The sequence below is a fragment of the Parambassis ranga genome, chromosome 4 (genome assembly GCF_900634625.1).
Source record: "Parambassis ranga chromosome 4, fParRan2.1, whole genome shotgun sequence".
Classification (NCBI taxonomy): Eukaryota; Metazoa; Chordata; class Actinopteri; family Ambassidae; genus Parambassis; species Parambassis ranga.
The window spans coordinates 19,415,681-19,434,550 of NC_041025.1; the positions used below are offsets into that span (position 1 = coordinate 19,415,681).

Genomic DNA, 18,870 nt, shown 5'->3' on the forward strand with positions numbered 1-18,870 from the left:
TTTGTCCTGCAGTGCAGGTTCACGGGGGGCTGGAGCCTATCCCAGCTATCTATAGGTGAGAGGCGGGGTACACCCTGGGCCGGTCACCAGCCCATCACAGGGCAACGTGCAGACAAACAACCACTCACACGCACCAACGAGTAATTTAGAGTGACCGATTAACCTAACATGAAGAAGAAGAATCTTTATTGTCCCCTAAGGGTTAATCTTTTTCACACATCAGTTTCAAGCACGTCTTTAGAATGTGTCGAGAAAGCCGAACCCGGAGTAAACCGACGCAGGCACAGGGAGAACTCCACACAGATGGCCCCAGTCAGAATTGTATATATTAATATAATATAATAATTACCCCCCCTCCATTGGCTTTTTGTAAAAGGAACCCATGAATGGTACTTAAAAGATATCCCTGCAGCCCATTGATACTAACAACCAAACACTGTCTCAAGTGAATGATGACATCCAATTCATAAAACCTGCTCTGGCTACATGCTAGCTTTCCATTTCAAAAATACTTTATCAGCTTAATGTTACTTGTGTGAGTGAAAGCAGTGTAGCTACGCCACATTGTCAGCCTTTTTTTAAAGCTCTCTGAAGTATGAAAGTCTCTCTATGAAAGTGTCTTATCATTGTCCAATCTTTGTTTGAAGGTGAACATGAACAGAAGCCAAGTCAAGTCAAAGGTGTGGGTGTGGCAACATAGAAGCATCCCTTACTAGTTGCTATACTTCATTTTATTAAGTCATAGTCAGAATATTTTACATTGATGTGAAGCTGCACTGAAACTGAAAAATGATGTTATCTATATACATATGTGTGATTTTCAGGGTCAGTAATTGAGCAGACAGACATTATGTAGGAGAAATGATGCTGGACACAAAACGCTAGGAAAAAAGTATGGATACAAAAACCTGAAAATGACGCACACCTGTTGCAGCTTTTCTGAGTCTGTGTCCTGAGTTTTTTGTAATGTAGCGTCTGACACACCCTGCATGAAATCTGGACGTACCACCTATAGAGTGAGGACTGTTGCTTAAGCTGTGTACACACACAGAGTTCTGGTTTTGCAGCATGTTTTAGGTTCTGATCAAATGCCACTCCTCCACACATGACATGTACTATTGGAGATTTCTGAGGTGACACCAACAATTGCAGCTTAACCAGGTAAGAAGATTTGTTGTTTTTGGTTTGTTAAAAAGAATTTGAATATTTCTACCCAAAATGAAACAAAAGCTGAGAGGATCTGCTTCTGAAACCAGATTAAACTAAAAATCAGAAAAAGACACAGATTGCTGCTGAAGAACAAATTTACGCAAAGCTTCTTACTGAGTGTAAAGAAATTATCATCAGAACTGAAAAATAAAAAATAGAATGAGAGTCAGACGGTAACAGATGCCTAAATCTTAAAAAAAGGATAAACAAAAGACAACAGGGACACATCAGAACTACATAGAAAGCTATCAGCCATTTGGTAATTTGCAGTCCAGACACCCAGCACCGTTTTTACACAGCCTTAAGGTTTAATGCCATATTGTATTCTTAAATCAACTGAAGAATGTAAAAGTCAGCAGTAAAGAATTTTAAATAACTTTGACCAATGAAAACTAACAGCATACAGTGTGTTCAGTAGGCTGACAGTGATACAGACTATCTGCTGGTTTGATTCTGTAAAGTCGGGGGAAGACGTTTTAGCTAGACGCTGACACCCTTCTTTGAAACAATCAGTATTTTAGACTTCCAGAGAGTGATTTTAAAACAACTGAGCCTTCCTCGTCTCTAAGAAGAAGTCTGAAAGGGTTTGGATGAGCTTAGAGTCACATTCCTGGATGGCAGCCATCACATCTGTGTAGATGTGGAAACACAAACTTGTAATGTTTAGCTACCAAAACCCCTAAAGTTTCTGTATAAAGAGTTAAACTGCAGCTGCAGTGATGAGAGCTTTATAAAGGCTTCAGCATGGTGAAACACAAAGCTTTACAGAGCCTCCTGTTGCGGCTGTAGGTCATTTCCTTTGGGTGGGGCACTGTTTGCTTGTGGAAGAATTCCACAAATGCATCAAGTCTCCATGGCCTCTGCACAGGTTGAATTCCCATAATCCTTTAATCTAGGGCAGATTAGATGCCAGCCGTTAATTGGGTCTAATTCCTTTCTGTTTTAATTATAATTAACAATAAGTGTGTGCAAAGAAAATAATTCAGCTTTTGTGGTTTTTGTATGTTGACAGGTTGATCACAGTGGGTAAGCGTTCACTATGGCAGCACCAGCTGTGACAGACTGGAACACTGGCCTCTTTGACTGCTGTGCAGACGCAAGTTCTTGTAAGAATTATATTTACATTTACTCATTCATGTTACATAATGTCAGTTTACAACAGGAAACTGCTTGTGATTTTTAGGCTGCTATGGGTTCTGGTGCTGCCCATGCCTTGCCTGCACAGTTGCAGGAAGCTTTGGGGAGAACCGCTGTCTCCCATTGTGTGACATATGCAGCCCTGCTGTGCTGTCATCCCTGGGAATCCCTCTGTTCGTGCCTCCCGCTGGTTTGTCTTTGAGGACTGGCATGCGGCACAGATATGGAATCAAGGTAAAGTTCTAATCTCATGTTCATCAAAAACAATGAATAACGGCACAGGAATAGTCAAAGCTGTAACTGTTTATCTGCAGGGTTCCCACTGTAAGGACATCGCCACTTCCTGCGTCTGTGTGTGGTGCTCCTGGTGTCAGATGCATCGTGAGTTGAAATATCGCAAGAAAGCCCCCGGTGTTGTCAATGTGCAGCCTGCATCTGTAAACCACCCCAAAAAATAAAGTGCTGCTGTGGCTTCTTATTGGTCTTCTGATCCTGATCCATGTAAATGGATCCCCCCCCCCCCCCATATAATATATTATATATCTATAATATACGGTATATGTATCTTTGGAACATACTTCCTCAATTATGAGAGCATGCTCAGTAAACTTTAGTTCTATAACACTACAATAACCATAATAGTACTAATTTGATGCACTGACATGAATAATCAAAAAGTATTGCTGATCCAAAAGGCGGACCATTGATTTTACTTTTTTCTTGTCTTGGTAGAATGTGTGTGTTTGATGGCATTTTGGACATTGTACTTTACTTGTACTAAATAAAGATATTTGATTCTATTCTAAGCAGACATCAGACATCAGTTCCAACTGTCCATTAGTTGCTGAAGAACACAGGGGATTAAAACTGCAGTTGATGCTTATTGTGGAGCAACGTTTGACAGCTCTGGGTGGGATCCCATATGACATGGGGCCTAACATTGAAACATTCACCAACGGGAAGTAAAATCCAGACATGCAACAAGCGATCTTTGACAAATTACATTAGAGCAAGTTTGTCCGAGACACACACCTACTTCAAAACTAAAGGGGAAGCCTGCCAGATTTATCTGTTAAGCTCTTATTTTGGTACTTCCACTGACTGATGAAATTAATTAACAGGCTATAAAATTATGTATAAACAACCAAAAACATGATACGTGTGTGAATTACAAAGATGTTATAGGTATAGAGATCCAGGTTTTGACGGCAGCTGATATAAGTATATAGTAAAAAGGACGCATGTAGGCAGTAAACACTGAGCAGGTCAGAGTAGCAGGAACTACAGGGACAAATGAAACGATCACACACCATGGTCCAACTCTTCCAAAATGAATGCAACATTCTGGGAAAATAAATGTACAAATGTCTGTGGAAATATGTTATGTTCCCTCACTGTAACATTATTAAGGAGCAACACAGACTTATGACCAAATAGACCTGGAACTTGCTCATGATCCCCCTTCACTTACCAGTTACTGGAGTTTCTCTTTGCATGGGTGATGAAGGATAGCTCCTAGCTGAAGGTCTATCAGGTCCACTCTGTGAATTAAAAATGACATTCATGATCAAATGCATTGACTATGTTTCTGGCTCATTGTGGAAACTGCAGGTCCCTTTAGAGATTCACACTACAGCGTACAAAGTGACATTAATATTTACACAGCTAACTAGTAGCCTCAGACAGCCGATAGCACAACACGGTGTAGTTTGGTTTGCATAGAGAGAAAAATGCACTCACTCAGACATACATCAATACAAACATCAACAAACAGAAATATAAAACAGTTTATAAACTGAATGAATATATTTATTTGAAGCTGCAGGCAAGTCAACCATTAAACACACATCTGAATCATTGCACTGGTGCAGTTCAGAGATAAGCTTCACAAAATGAACCAGTCCAGAAGAGACATGAGACATCAGACTCACTTTGACTGGGCTCCTCCTGCTTCTGTCATTAGATGCCGTCCAGATGCTGTCAGGTACATTCTGTGGGTTCAATGAAATTCTTTAATCAAATGCATGTGGGCTAATGAACAAACACCTGTCTCTGAAAAAAGGACAATCACACATGCATAAAATAACCTTGCACAGACGCACTGAGAGAGAGAAGCACATAAGAGAACACACAGCTGATGGCATTAAGTATCAGCATTTTCACACACACACAGCAATAGATTTGCATGGCTCAAGTAAATACAGACAATCTCAACTGGCCAGCACTGGCAATAGTATGTAGCGTTAACCAAGCTTAATCAACCCAAGAACCTCTGGAAACAAACGAGCCTTTATTTATGTTACACCAGAACTGTACGACACAACCACTAAATGCATTAAACGTTAACATGTCAGGATATGAACAGGGGGAGCCAGAGGTGGAGAAAAAAATGATGTGTGGCCTGTTTAACCTATGTAACCAGAGGAGCTTTGCTCGTGAATATAAACACTGTCGTTAGCGTGGAATAAATGACATGCCAAGCAAATGTATTCAGGATAACCTGTCTGTGAGAAGCAGAAGAACACACGTGATACCTCTCGACAGGTACATTTGACGCAGGACTTGTAGCTAGCTAACGCTAGCAAGAGGTTAGCAGGCTAGAACAACATATTTTCTTCGTTTTCTGAAGAAAACAGAACTCACTGGAGAGTTTTCAGCACCCCCACACGGCAGCAGCGTAGCATGATGCAGAAGTACTGCTTGGACTTTAAAACCAAGAAGGCGCCTGATTGGTTGAGCATGCTGGCGGATGATTGGATCAGATCAGTGATGACGCAAATTTGGGTTGAACCTACCAGAGCAGTAAAGTAAAATGTTATTCATTATTTATATGTTATTATAAATATTAAATAGCTGGATGCCATTTAAAAATAAAATAATAATAATAAAATAATAAAAGAAATTTTTTTGGTTCGTTTGTTTTTCCTTTTTCTTGTCGTATTCATCATATTTTAAGATACAGTTCTACATCCTGTCCGGCAGGAGGCGGTAGTGTACATTTGAGCGGGCGACCTTCCAACAACAAACACCTACAGGAAGAGATTCTCAATGGCGATGGAGTAACTTATTTCTGTGGTTGTGCTCGATTTTTGCTGCTTAATCCTATAATCAGCTGTAATACAGCGGATACAGACACAATGCAGCGTTGCATGTTGAGGTAGGACACGTTTTATATTTCTTCCACTACTGATGTCCAAATAAAGCAATGAAGCAGTATTAAATCACTTCATCAATTGTGTCCAGTATAGGTTCATTCATTCAAAGAGGTTAACCGCTTCGGACGTCATCGGTCACGTTTAAGGTTTCCACGAAGACAGTTAACCTACAGTTGTGTATTGAGGCGACCTTTGACACACTTAGCTAAGGATTATATTATATGTCACTGTCAGTACAGCTCACTGAATTCTCATTAATGTGTTTGTTATTGAATTAAACATGTTTAACATAACACATAAAATATGTTTAACATATAAACTAGCCCATGTTTTTTTTTTAATTATCAGTAGTATAATGTCAGTGAAGCACTTTGTAGCAGCTAATGTTAATAATAAGCTTCAGTATTTAAACTTCTATGGGGTTATCTCTTTAAAATGGTACATCTAAAATAGATTAGCAGCTCTGGCTGAATTTAAAGGTTCTAAAAGGTCTTTTTGGGGGTGTTGTATCTGAACAATCCCACCAGCAGGGGTCATTGGTGACGTTTTGTCAAATGTGCTATTTTTATTATTATTATTTTGTCACTGTTGTCACAAGTATTCAGGTGTTTTTCCTTCAGTAAAATGTGAATTTGTGACTACTTCATGAGTAGAAAATAGCTTCAGTGTGAGTGTTGTGATGGCTACAATATTAAACAAAATTGTAAACAGTTTTGTAAACAGGTTTGCTGAACAGCGCTGGAAATGTTCTGTCCGGTGGATGAGCTCAGCAGCTGGGAGGAGGAGAGCTCTGCGTAGTGCTTTCCCAGTGCTGGACCTGCCTCTCCAACCCATCCAGAGACACGTGTATGAAGGAAACCTCCGAAACAGCAGCGCCTGCCTTAAGAAGTAGGTGCTGCTCTGCGTGCTGTGTGTAATATATATTCAAGTTTGATCCATTTCATCATGCCACTCTTTATCTCTGTCTGTGTCTGTTAGATACACAGAGTGCAGTGAGAAGGTGAGGAAAGGGGGAGGAGAGAACGCCATAGCCAGACACACTAAAAGAAACAGGAAGTTGCTGGTCAGGGACCGGCTTCGCCTCCTGTTGGATGATGAGGACTTCCTGGAGCTCTCACCTTTTGCTGGTTTAGGTCTTCCATATGGGGACATTTCTTCAGCCGGCTGCCTGACTGGTCAGAAAACCACTCGCTGCAATCCTGTATCTTTGGTACAAACTATAGTCTGAATAATCTGAGAAGCTAAATGCTTTTTGCTTATGGCATTACCTTAGTTTTAACTTGTTGCTAATGCTAATGTGTGTGTATCATCCAGGTATTGGCAGAATTAATGGCCTGTGGTGTGTGTTCATTGCCAACGATGCCACAGTGAAAGGCGGCACAGCGTATCCGATCACAGTGAAGAAGCAGCTGCGAGCGCAGGAAATAGCCATCCAGAACCGCCTGCCTTGTGTCTACCTGGTCGACTCCGGAGGAGCTTTCTTACCGCTGCAGGTTAAAACACACACACACACAGACACATACACACCTCAAGGCTGGTTTAATTATTATGGGTTCTAGTTCTCTGTTTGTGTACAAATGTCCAGTCAGAGATCTTTCCAGACAAGAACCAGGGAGGAAGAACGTTCTACAATGAGGCAATCATGTCTGCCATGAAGATCCCCCAGGTAATAAGGAATGCTTTCACATAATATGATATATTCTGTATGTACACAACACACTCAGTGCAGCGTTGATCTAAAAACATGCAAGTGATTATGTTAAAAGGTGTCGGTGGTGTGCGGTTCATGCACGGCGGGTGGAGCTTATATCCCGACTATGGCAGAGGAGGCAGTGATGGTGCACCGGATAGGAACTATATTCTTAGGAGGACCGCCACTTGTCAAAGCTGCTACAGGAGAGGAGGTGACACCAGAGGACCTCGGAGGAGCCAGGCTGCATGCGGAGTAGGTCAAAAATCAAACTAACCCCAAACAATAACAGGAGCAGATGTATGAATAACATCATCGTCTTGTGTCAGGGTGAGCGGCTGTGTGGACCATTTTGCCTGGGAGGAGAAGGAGGCGTTTGATTACACTAGAAACATCATATCCACCCTCAACTTCCAACTACCCGAGGAAGAGGGGGAGGAGACGGCAAAGAGGAAAGCAGAGGAGGAGCCGCTGTACAGTTCAGAGGAGCTTCTGGGACTCGCTCCACAGAGTTACAACAACAGTCTGGATGTTAAAATGGTACAGCGGTGCAAAAACATACCTGTGTTTGTGGCTGTCACCTCACCGAGGTATAACATTATGAACAAGCAGCGGTTTCTTTCTCTGTCAAGGTTGTGAGCCGGCTGACGGATGGGAGCCGCTTCCAGGAGTTTAAAGCTCGTTATGGAACTACACTCGTCACTGGCTTCGCTAAGATACATGGGTAAAAAAACAAGAGACACAACTCTACCCTCATCGGACACTATTAACAGGAACATCTGAACTCATTTTATTTTGCCAGACTAAAGACCAGTCAGAGTGCTGCAAGGAAGGACATTAGCATCTTCCCTTAGTAGTATCCTAATCAGATTAGCAAAGCTAACTGTGACTGTCTAATGTATTTTCAGATTTTGCCACGCATCACAACATACACATAAACATAATTGAATTGATGCTTAGACTATAGCTTCAGGCAGCTGGAATAGCACATGTTGTTTTGTGTTAGCCACCTGGTGGGAATCGTAGCCAATAACGGAGAAATGTCCTATGAGGCTGCGCTGAAAGGAAGCCATTTTGTCCAGTTGTGTCACCAGAGAGACGTCCCACTCATCTTCCTCCAGAACACAGCACCTACAGCAGCATTGACACAATCCATCGCAAAGGTATTCACAGGTTAAATTACTGAGATGTTTTGGGACACCACAGGACTCAAAACTTGAGAATGTGTATTTCTCTTCCAGGCTGAGAAGAACAGTAACCACCTGAAGGCTCAGGGCTCCATGATGTCAGCAGTGGCATGTGCCGCCGTCCCCAAAATCACTGTGGTGATTGGTGGTTGCCATGGAGCCGACAGCTATGCTATGGTAAGGAATTTTTTTAACCCCTTAAGATTTTTTTAAGGGATAGTTTGATTTGTTTTTGATTTGTGTTGGATGTGGCACTTTTTCTACATATTACGAGATGGTTGTTGGCACATATTACAGAAATAAACTGGTGTGGACAGGTTGGCCACAAATCACGTATCCTATATTAAGAGTATAATCTTCACTTGGTGTGGCCATCAAACAGCCCTTCTTCTAACAGATCTAAAGCCATTGGTGTCTTAAAGCCACCAGTCTAAAAAAAAAAACTAAATCTGCATTAAAAGCCTGAATCTTGTGTTCCTGTTCATCTCCAGTGTGGGCGGGCATTTGATCCTAATTTCCTGTTCCTGTGGCCCAACGCCAGAGTGTCAGTGACAGCTCCAGGTCACGCTGGCTCTCTGCTCCCCCCTGATAGTGAGCAGGAGGACGAGCAGAAGCTGAACAGGAAGTTACAGGAGGAGAGCTCGGCTTTCTACTCCTCGGGCAGGATGTGGGACGACGGGGTAATTCTGCCGCAAGACACCAGGAAGGTAAACACGTTTTAAAGTTGATATAAAGTGGCTTTTGGGGCTTTGGAAAGCGTGCGAGAGCAGTTTTTGAATGATCCATTTTGTCCACAGGTTCTCAGAGACTGCTTGGACATTATTAGACAGCAGCAGTATCAGATGTCTACAGAGAAACTGCAATCAGCACTCCTGCGCATGTAGAGGAGTCTTATTTTTCCAAGTGCCTCAGCTGTTTTGTCCTCACTCAGAAATGTGAAAGTGTGCCACATCATGCTTTTTTTGGCCTTAAACTGGTTCAGGAAATGGCTCCAATTAATTATTAGTGGGCCAATGCCCTAGGGCAGAGCCTATTGTAAAGCCGCAGGCTTTACAATAGGCTCTGCCCTAGGGCATTGTTCCACTATTACTATTGTAAATACTTCTTCTTTATTCTCCTTCTTCTGGACAATTTTTCGGCGCGTAACTAGTCCCGCAGCTTTTGCGCCAGCGACCTGAAACTTTCACAGAACGTCCGGCCATATCGGGAATGGTGTGCTATGACTTTTCTTTCCGTTCCGACGTACGGTTTTCGCGTTATTCGCGAAAAACCAGTGGGCGAACGACATAGACGGTGAATGGGGAGAGCGAGAAAAAAAGGCAAAAAACCCCAAAACCGGGGTCTCTTTGAGTCCACATAGCGCCGGCATACTGTCACCTACAGACATGATTTTCGGTTTAGAGGAATCAGCACAAGTAGACCTACATCTTTTCTATATACATGTGTGCTTGAATTTTGCTTAGTTTAGGAGATTTGGCAGTTTACGTTTTGACGTGGGTTTGGAACATTTTTCTCTCTCTCCGCTAGAGTGGGATGATGTCACGCACTCTAACTTTCCCTGTTTTTTCCAAAACAGAAAAAAAAGGTAAACTACTTCAATTTGTGGCCACACTGGGTGCTCCACATACATAAATATGCTATCAAAACGTAGGGATTTTTGTCCCGGACAAGCTGGTGCGCCCCTTTTTGTCATGTGACCCACGGTTTTTGGTCAGGTGACCCTCAAGCGAAGGGAGCGCCACTCCCTCCTCCCATCCGCTCCCATGTTAAACTTGGCCAAGATTTCAGATGAAAATCCTGATGGGCAAGGCATTTCTAACCTGCCAGAAAAATCACATACGTCGATCAAAACACATGAATTTGAAAATGGCATTAGTAGACAAGTGCCTGGCGCTCACGGTGAAAGAATTTTTTCTCTGTGACTTTTCGTTGTCCAGTAAAAAGAAGTTGTTTGGGAGGCTTTTTCTAGCTGCCTCTGAGTTTTCTCAGAAGCAGCTACAGAGTCTGTGCTCTCTCACTCTGCAATAGAAGGGAGGGGGGTGGGAGGGCCGAGGGGGCCGTTTCCAGGGTAACCTCCACAGGTGCTTTAACTGACTTGGAGGCTTCTCTGATGACATCACCTAACATGGCCGCTCCCATTGACAATGCATTGGGCTCATTCAACCCAATGTAACTAGACTGTATTGATCCATACAGAGGCAGACACACACACCTCTGCAACAGAAGGGGGGCTGGGGGGGTTGAGGCAGCCGTTTCCATGGTAACCTACACAGATGCTCCAACTGACTTGGAGGCTTCTCTGATGACATCAGCAAAGATGGCCGCTCCCATTAACAATGCATTGGGCTCATTCAAACCAATGTAATTACACTGTGTTGATCCATACACAGGCAGACACACACACACATACACAACCATACAGGAACATACACAACTACACTCACACATGCACACAGACACACACACACACACACACACACACACACACTGATTTTCAAAATAAAAGCATCCAAATCATTACACACCTTACTAGGCCCGGCAAACTACACACAAGCCACCCAGAAATATGCAGACACACACTATACACACCTGCCAACACACAGACACACAAACAGGGATTTTCAAAATAAAAGACCCTGCACAATAACAGGAAAAGGCTGACATTCAGATTTTCAAAATAAAACACTTAAACATGTTTTAACATGCATTGGGGAGTGTCCCCCACCCACCCCCGCACACACACACACTTACACAGACACACACTGATTTTCAAAATAAAAGCCCCAAATTCATTATAGAGCTAACTAGCGCTAGCCACCCCTACAAATTATACATCAAATCGACCGGCTCGGTCAGGACTACTACCCTCTGAGGTTTGGTGGCGATCGGACAAACGGTGTCCGAAAAAATCCCGAAAAACTGCGATCAACCCTCCCCACAGGCATCAAATCACTGTCAAACTTTGAACGCATGCCGTTTGGGCATGCTGTCCCACAGAACCTTCATTCAAAATGTAAAATGTAGGTAAACATTAGACCTCTGACATATTGAGGCGCCATGTCTGTACCACATACCATATTTACAGGCAAGCCGCTTAAGCTGACCTAACCCTCCTCATAGGAAATAATGGGAAACCGGTCAGATCCCTGACAAAACCCACTCAACTTTGAACGCTTATCAGTCTGGCATGCCTCTACACAGAATATTCATTTCAACTTTAGACAACTCAGTAGTAGTTGACCTTTATCTTATTGAATCAAAATGTTATGGTTTTGGCAAGTGGGATGGATGGACCGGCAGCAGAGTGTGGGCGAGCGCGCATTGGCCCACTCAAAATTTCTTGTGAAATTTTCTAGTTTATTATTGTTATTGGCATTGTTTTCTTTGTGAATTATTAATTATTCACAACAAACCTTAAATCTACTGTCTGAAAGCACCTGTCAGGAGCTTGAACAACATGTCATTTAATAAAAGAAAATAATCATTCTGTAATTACAAATGTAAGTAATAATAGTTTTTTGAATAAATGAAAATTTGAACATTTTTAAAATCAAAAATGTTTCTTTTTACTTAATTATTTTACTAATTAAACTTTTACTAAATAATCAGAAAAAAATAAATAGGAGCTGCTACAATAAGCTGCTTCTATAGTTCTTTACTGTATAACCTTGGATGTAACTCAAGGATGTATATGCTAATTATGGAAAATCTATTACACTAATGGAGGGTTAGAGGCCTCCTCCTATTAAAGGCCTACATAATGACATACATATAAATGTCAACTTAACATAATGTTGTACAACCATGAAGCATTAATTCTGTTTTTCTCATTTCTAAAACAGGCAGAAGAAGAAGCACCTTTAGCTTTAATACATTCATTTATTTACAGTAACTTGTCACAACAAACAATGGATTGTTTCTATTTGTAGAAAATGGACTAAATATGATAGTAATAACATATTTGTATTAAATTGCTTTACAAGTATGATTTCAGAAACATGCAGGTGCTATTTAGATTATTGTCCTGCACTAAAGAAGGCTGTGTGTGCTGATACGCAATTTCTCCATTGTGGGACTAATAAAGGTATTCTTAATAAGATAAATGGAAATAATTCATGGCCTAGGTAGATTCAAATCTCACGTCTTATGGTTTGTAAATCCCGTGCAGAGTGACGGGGATCATTGTGTTGACCTCCGCCCGTGCAAGCTCTGTCAGCTTCTTGGCATCCAGCACCAGCAGTGACCCTGGTCTGTCTGCACCCGGCTTCACGACAATACTCAGCAACACACCTGGACAACGGTGATGCAACAGTGGCTATAAAGGACAGAACAACTACCAGACCAGTGTGTGATGATTGTGTCCTACCGTCATCCTCTTCGGTAGCTCCAGGCGTGGGAACAAACAGTGGCTCCGATGGGTAACTGTCTTCCTCCTGCCACACCCAGGTCTCTTTGGTTTGAACGTTCAGCTTCACGATCTGCATCAACAACCAGCAGCTGTCAACACTAACGTAGACAAACCCTCTTAAGGTTTGCACACATTTTACGAATTAACGAAAACTCCTACCCTGTCGGGGATGAAGTGGTTCAGTCCAAGGCCGTAGGCGAATGAGTACTTCTTCCCACGACACCGAGAGTAGTTGATCTGTGGGAACTCGAAAGCTGGGACACAGAGAAAGACGGATTGTTGTGTGTACTGTTTACTGCTGTGCATTGTATGCATGTACAGTCTGTGTTACCCTGTCTTGGTCCAGAGAACAGGACTTCAGGTTCAAGCCAGATGGTGCCATCGCTGTGCAGAACAGCTGTAGCTGTAGTGTAGGACAGAGACACCAGATTCTTGCCCTGCTCCTCCTGAGGACACACAAAACCGAGCACACACACACACTGACTGCTGAACCATGCCGGTGTGTTTGATACAGGAGAAAAGTGTGGTTTATGTGAAAAGCATGATGGTTTAGATTACTAATCACACTTGTAGGTGAGCTTATAGCCATAGCTACCATTACAAACGGGATAGCAAGGGGTATCATGGATACGTGTTGCCATCATGTGTGCGTACACAGTTTATTTTTACGATATTATTACTCACTCTGTGAATATCCAGCGGCAGAACGTATCGTCTGACCTCAGGCTGAGGAGCTCGTGTCGCTGATTTCTTTACCTCCTCCCATTCCTCCTTTACATTGGCCATGTACAGGTAGTTATACACAAAGTCATGGCTGCGCAGAGACAGGGAGACGGTTACACATAAAAGACACGAACAGGCACACACACATACACACAGACCGCCATGCTCACCCCTTCCAGGTACAGAGGTCGACAACGATGAATCCCTGGTCCTCGTAGCTATTGATGCAATGAAAGATGTTGAACGCTGACGTTCTGAACTTGTGGCTGCTCATGTAATCTGCTGGGTCCCGGGTGGCCAGGTGGAACCATGTCTGCAACACAAACACACACATGTAGTTTAATGAAACTAAACTCTGACAGATTCTGGGTAGACAGGTACATTTGTAACATCAGTAAAAATGTCAGAAAATATGTGTTAACAGTGATACCTGTGGCCATTAGGTGAACTTCAGTCAGAAGCATGTTTCTTACATCATCAGAAAATGTGTGTAAATGAGCATCCAGGGCATTGATTGGCTCACTTCTATATGATATTTTCCCAACTGCTTGTGTGCGATTATTGTATGTTGAGATTTTCTGTAACAGTCCATATGACAACCAAGCTGTCTGAGCCTTTCAAAAGAGGCGCTCTGTTGTCTGTCCAGTACAGGGTGTAGAGGGTGATCGGGGTTATCCATGATTGATGACAGTTTGTTCAGTGTCCTCCTCTCCACCACTGCTTCAAACATCACCTGTCTGCAGCCAGTGACGGTCAGCCTTCCTGATCAGTTTGATCAGCCTGTTGGCATCACTGGCTGCAATGCTAATCATCCTGATCAGCCCCAGCTGTTTGGATGAATCCAATAAAACGCCGACTTTTAAGCATAACATAGCTAACAAGCTACAAAGTGTGTCGTACATTGAGGCAAGGCACTCAATAGAAAGCATAAACAGCATTTCCTTTACATATTAATTAGTTTTCACTTGATATAGGCAGTCATGGAAAGACTCATTCTTCTAAGTGACACCGTTGGCAATAATCAATATCTACACATTTTTCACATTGATGAATAAATGTGGCTCCCCTAGTTCCCCCCCTCTTCTCGTCCTACCCCTGCTTACCCCCATGCTGCTGTTGGATTCGAAGCAGTCCATGTATGTGGCTCCTCTGAAGCTCCAAGCTGACAGGAACTTGAGCAGGTTGATCTTTACCGGCTGCTCCACAAACACAAAATAGTTGTCCGTCATACCGAAACTACATAAAAAGACAGAAAGGGTGGGTGTTAATGGTAAAGCTTAAAACCCAAAACAGACATCAAATGTGCATGTGTGTGGTGTGTATTCATCAGATGAGTCTGTACCTGTGTACATATGAGGGTTTTAACCTCTCACTGCTGGGCAGCTGGACCACAACCTCAGATTTCTCTATGGGGTCAGACTTATCTGGAAGCACATAGACACACTTAAACATCACAAAAAGTAAGTAAGTGTAAAAGGTAAGGGGTAAAAATCTCACCTTTCTGAGCAGGTGGGATTTTGACGATGTTATAGGCCAGACTCATGTTCTTGCCAAAGCAGTTACCGATGTTATAGACCGTACCATCTGGTTCGATGTGGGGGTGGGCCGTCACCCCGTTCACTGAGAGGTACTTACACAGGTCCACCTAGCAGTGCAAACGTGGGCACACACTTGTATTAAAATGCAATGCCAGCATCAAAGTAGGACTTTGTGATGCGTTCAGATGCTCTGTTAATTCCAGCTTTCACCTTCTTTAAGGTTTCCAAAGAATCAGGATCCACCTTGGTGATGTAATTTGTCTCAGTGACGGCGTAGAAGTCTTCACCGACTGGATAGATATTCACCAAACAGTTATCAGTCACCTCGATGCCTCTGAAGTAAGTAAAAAACCTGAAAGGACACAAGCAGGAAGGAACAGGATTTAAACACACCACCTGGCTCTCTGTAGTCACAGAACATCAAGACTGTAGCTGAAAATCACAATGTGGTCACTCAAGGCTGGATCCAAAAGTGAGTCAGTCCTATGATTGTAAATAAAGATGGACGACTTTTGACAGCTCCCCAAAAGTGAGGTCAAAACATCTTGATAGCCCCCTGGTGGCTCTCTGCAGCATAGGTCATAACCCATAGGAGGAAGTAACACTGGGGTCAACAGCCAACGGAGCAGCCAAGCTACTGGGTTAAGAGGGAATAGCGACCACCATGGTGCTCCTTCTGACTACAGGAACACTGGATGTTAAGCTAAGCTAACTGTCTCCTGGCCCTAGCTTCAGTGTAAGATATCATCTTAGGCATGATCTTACCGGGAGAAGATGTTTTTGCAGGGGTCTGGATAGGCTGCAGTTCCAAACTCTGTGATGACCACCCTGTTCTCCGTCATGGCACGAACGTACGTATCTGACCTGATGAACCTAAGTACAAAGAATACACAAACCAACCATGTTCTATACACAGCCATTAAACACAACGCACTGGCCATTCTGATGTCTGATTATATGGGGACATGTTTTGTTTTTTTAATCGGCTGCAAAGAACTATATACCACTCTGATGTTATAAAATATCTGTATCTGGATTTGGAGATAAATGTGAGGAGCCCCTTTCAAAATCAATTACCACACCTTCCAAAGAGACACACTTTACAAATGGTAAAATAAAAAAGAGAAATGCCCTCACTTCCTGTAGTAGGTCACCTGACCATTCTTCAGGTCGAACTTGTGTATGACAGCCTGTCCATCAAACATGTGGTGGAATGGCTCGTCTCCTATCTCAAAGAGACCTGGACCCATCCTGAGCAGACTTCCGCCCAGCCATGACGGGATCACCCCTGCACACACACACAGGACGACACACAATGATGCATTCCTCTGTGTGATATCAGAGGAATTCCCTTTGAAATCAGCCACTCGGACTCATGGAAGAATTTACTACAACTTAGTGGCCAAAGGTCAAAAGATTATCTGGGGATGCAGATGAGAAGTGTCTCTCCCTGTGCAGCTTCACACAAACATTTCACCAACATTGCAAAAAAGTAGCTAGAAACTAGAAAATAATCTCTTCACACTATAAATCTCATTTTGGGTCTTTGGTGTTGTAATGACGGCGCTAGATGAAATGTAAGGGCAGAGAATGGATAGTGGTTCATCCTCTGGATTGGCTGACTTTGCCATTCAAGGCTGAGATCATATGTATGTGTGGGAAATTAAAGAAATTCATTTTCTCTCCTACCTTTGATTTCTGCAGGTATGGGTTCATTCAGCTCCTCCACTGACTCAAAAAGTTTCTTGTAGCCTGCAGCGGGATGCTCCACACTTAGGAGGAAAAAAAAGACATCGGTTCATGTGCACTTTACTTTTCTAACAGATTCTACACACATCATAGTGAATACACATGTATGTCAGGGGTTGATTGATGTGGTTCAAGTGGTACAGATACATTTATGCTGTTTTTACATCACTAGCTACACTGTTCAATGTGCATTTTTACATAAGTATCAGTATAAGATTTTGTCTGACCTGATTCAAAAATCTGGACTTACAGTACCTTAGAATTGTGCGTTCTCATACAGCCGCTTATAACAAGCTGATGGACTGACTAAATGATCTTAACATATGTCAACATGTGCTTATATGTTAAAAAAGCACAAAAAACATGGAGGTACAAACTTGTATGTGCATCTGCCGAGGTGCGACACTATTAAAAGCTCCAGAACAGCCATTACTAGGAGCTTTTAGTGGGTTTATTATGTTACTTCCTGTTTACTAAAAGCAGTATAACCTGCTTCTATTTATGCTTGATATCTCCCAGCATCCCATTTTCTACTCCTCTATCGCCTCTTCATCTGTGTAAGCTCAACTGCATGTCATCTGCTAAAAGGCATGTTATAAAACCGTTTTCTTGATTAACACACTGCAGCACAAAAACAAGTTTTAACACTCAAATATTATGATAAAACTCTAAACTTTACTTGTTTTTCTTGCATTTTGAACGACAAACATCATGTGGGAAACTTTGCATCATGGTGTCAGTTGACTCATCGTCAAATATTTTCTCTTGCAGAAAAACAAGCCCATCTGCCAGCTGCTTTCTCTCAGTTTGTTCCTACGAAACAATCTTTCTGAAGCTTGAGAAGTCGTCAACAACCATCTAAGTAAAATAAGGGTAAAGCGTTACTCACCGGCTGACCATGCTGCTGTATGCTCTTTACACACACACACACAAGGTTGGAAAGGAGACTCTGGCTTGGACATAAACAACACACACAATTCCTGTGGTGAGGGATGGAAAGTGGGCCTCCATCCTCCCTCCTCTCACTCTGCCCTCCCCTTTTCAATCCTACCTCACTCCCTCTTCTCCTCTGCTCCTGTTTCCTTTCATGCCTTTTGCCCCCTCCCCCCAATCTGAACAAACCAGCTTTGTCTTTGGCTCCTTTTCAGCCGTCTTCCCCTGACGGCTCCGTGCAGAATTTTCTATTGGCCACCTAAAGACGCTTTTTGTAAACCTGGGAACACAAACATTCGCACACCTTCTAACGATGTGGGTCAAACTAATAAAATCAGCTTTTAAACAGCAGTGTGTTCCTGTTGTTGGAAGGTGGATATGCCTGTAAGAAAGAATCCCTTCTAATTAGTTCCAGACAGTCAAACTCTCAGAAACAGTTTTACTCAGCTTCTCTGGAAGGAAGGGAGTAAGACCAGAAAAAAAAAGTCAGTGAATAATTTCTGTTCCTTTAGTCTGTCATCTTGATGAATGAAGACTGCACAGAGGAAGAATAGCTGTACTACAAAAGGCCAGGCAGAGCAGTAATCTGTCATCTGGTTACAGAATGAACCACTGATGAAGGCCTGTAAGAAAATAAAGCAAAATGTTTAAATAATTTAGTTAGAAAAAAACAACTGTTTGATGGATTTACATAAACATTTGAACAAACTTGATCCACGAAATATTAGTATCAACTTTTCAACCTTATAATAAGAATCCACTACTGAAAAAACATCCAAATATAGATGATAAATGAGATGTTATAGTTGTAAAAACTTCATCATTTTCAAGTGACTTGATCCTCTGGGAACAATGAATATATCAAGCTAATTACCCCCCACCTGAAAAAGTACCATACAACTGACAATCTGGCCCAAGGGAGCTGCTAGAGTAAAAACAACGTAAATCGTTCTCAGGCAAAATAACAGTTTTAACCTCCACATTTACTTGCATATGTACATGGATTAGAATGATGCTGTGAACAGCTGCAGCAGCTACAGCTGAGAAGCTAATCTGAGGCTCCCATTACCAATATAATGTAAACAATGATTTGACATGTGTTCAGTACCTGATGTAAATACAAAATCAATAGAAACAGAAG

The 18,870-nt window shown here is 42.3% G+C and overlaps 3 protein-coding genes across 4 annotated transcripts; 2 read left to right on the forward strand and 1 right to left on the reverse strand.

Moving 5' to 3' along the window:
- Nucleotides 1–1,119: 1,119 nt before the first annotated feature.
- On the forward strand, nucleotides 1,120–2,870 carry LOC114434939 (cornifelin-like). Its single transcript, XM_028404403.1, has 4 exons — nucleotides 1,120–1,161; nucleotides 2,222–2,315; nucleotides 2,393–2,580; nucleotides 2,661–2,870. Exons 2-4 carry the CDS (start codon nucleotides 2,249–2,251, stop codon nucleotides 2,802–2,804), a joined length of 399 nt encoding a protein of 132 aa, XP_028260204.1. The 5' UTR covers nucleotides 1,120–1,161; nucleotides 2,222–2,248; the 3' UTR covers nucleotides 2,805–2,870.
- Nucleotides 2,871–5,358: 2,488 nt separating this feature from the next.
- Nucleotides 5,359–9,448, forward strand: LOC114434475 (methylcrotonoyl-CoA carboxylase beta chain, mitochondrial). Of its 2 annotated transcripts, none has more exons than XM_028403754.1 (12): nucleotides 5,359–5,503; nucleotides 6,213–6,389; nucleotides 6,480–6,676; nucleotides 6,816–6,994; nucleotides 7,087–7,167; nucleotides 7,268–7,446; nucleotides 7,521–7,731; nucleotides 7,824–7,915; nucleotides 8,198–8,354; nucleotides 8,433–8,555; nucleotides 8,870–9,085; nucleotides 9,176–9,448. In XM_028403754.1, exons 1-12 carry the CDS (start codon nucleotides 5,484–5,486, stop codon nucleotides 9,260–9,262), a joined length of 1,719 nt encoding a protein of 572 aa, XP_028259555.1. In that variant the 5' UTR covers nucleotides 5,359–5,483; the 3' UTR covers nucleotides 9,263–9,448. The 2 variants fall into 2 exon arrangements, with proteins under 2 accessions (XP_028259555.1, XP_028259556.1); XM_028403755.1 differs by having other exon boundaries at nucleotides 6,225–6,389.
- A 2,789-nt stretch (nucleotides 9,449–12,237) lies between these two features.
- LOC114435085 (retinal Mueller cells isomerohydrolase-like) lies at nucleotides 12,238–17,822 on the reverse strand. Its single transcript, XM_028404624.1, has 14 exons — nucleotides 17,686–17,822; nucleotides 16,737–16,819; nucleotides 16,185–16,335; nucleotides 15,813–15,920; nucleotides 15,258–15,399; nucleotides 15,007–15,154; nucleotides 14,852–14,933; nucleotides 14,613–14,745; nucleotides 13,680–13,822; nucleotides 13,471–13,600; nucleotides 13,118–13,232; nucleotides 12,946–13,040; nucleotides 12,745–12,856; nucleotides 12,238–12,668 (listed from the first exon to the last, which is right to left on the reverse strand). Exons 1-14 carry the CDS (start codon nucleotides 17,694–17,696, stop codon nucleotides 12,523–12,525), a joined length of 1,599 nt encoding a protein of 532 aa, XP_028260425.1. The 5' UTR covers nucleotides 17,697–17,822; the 3' UTR covers nucleotides 12,238–12,522.
- Nucleotides 17,823–18,870: the final 1,048 nt, after the last annotated feature.

Excerpts from the sequence above, each read along its gene's own strand:
- LOC114435085 (XM_028404624.1), bottom strand. Across the intron at positions 13,233-13,470 it reads TGCCGCTGGATATTCACAGA|GAGGAGCAGGGCAAGAATCT; the intron begins GTGAGTAATAAT and ends GTGTGTCCTCAG. Across the intron at positions 12,669-12,744 it reads AGCTACCGAAGAGGATGACG|GTGTGTTGCTGAGTATTGTC; the intron begins GTAGGACACAAT and ends ACCGTTGTCCAG.
- LOC114434939 (XM_028404403.1), top strand. The coding sequence starts at position 2,249 with ATGGCAGCACCAGCTGTGACAGACTGGAACACTGGCCTCTTTGACTGC. Across the intron at positions 2,316-2,392 it reads CTGTGCAGACGCAAGTTCTT|GCTGCTATGGGTTCTGGTGC; the intron begins GTAAGAATTATA and ends TGTGATTTTTAG. Across the intron at positions 2,581-2,660 it reads GGCACAGATATGGAATCAAG|GGTTCCCACTGTAAGGACAT; the intron begins GTAAAGTTCTAA and ends GTTTATCTGCAG.
- LOC114434475 (XM_028403754.1), top strand. The coding sequence starts at position 5,484 with ATGCAGCGTTGCATGTTGAG. Across the intron at positions 6,390-6,479 it reads AGCAGCGCCTGCCTTAAGAA|ATACACAGAGTGCAGTGAGA; the intron begins GTAGGTGCTGCT and ends TGTGTCTGTTAG. Across the intron at positions 7,916-8,197 it reads GGCTTCGCTAAGATACATGG|CCACCTGGTGGGAATCGTAG; the intron begins GTAAAAAAACAA and ends GTTTTGTGTTAG.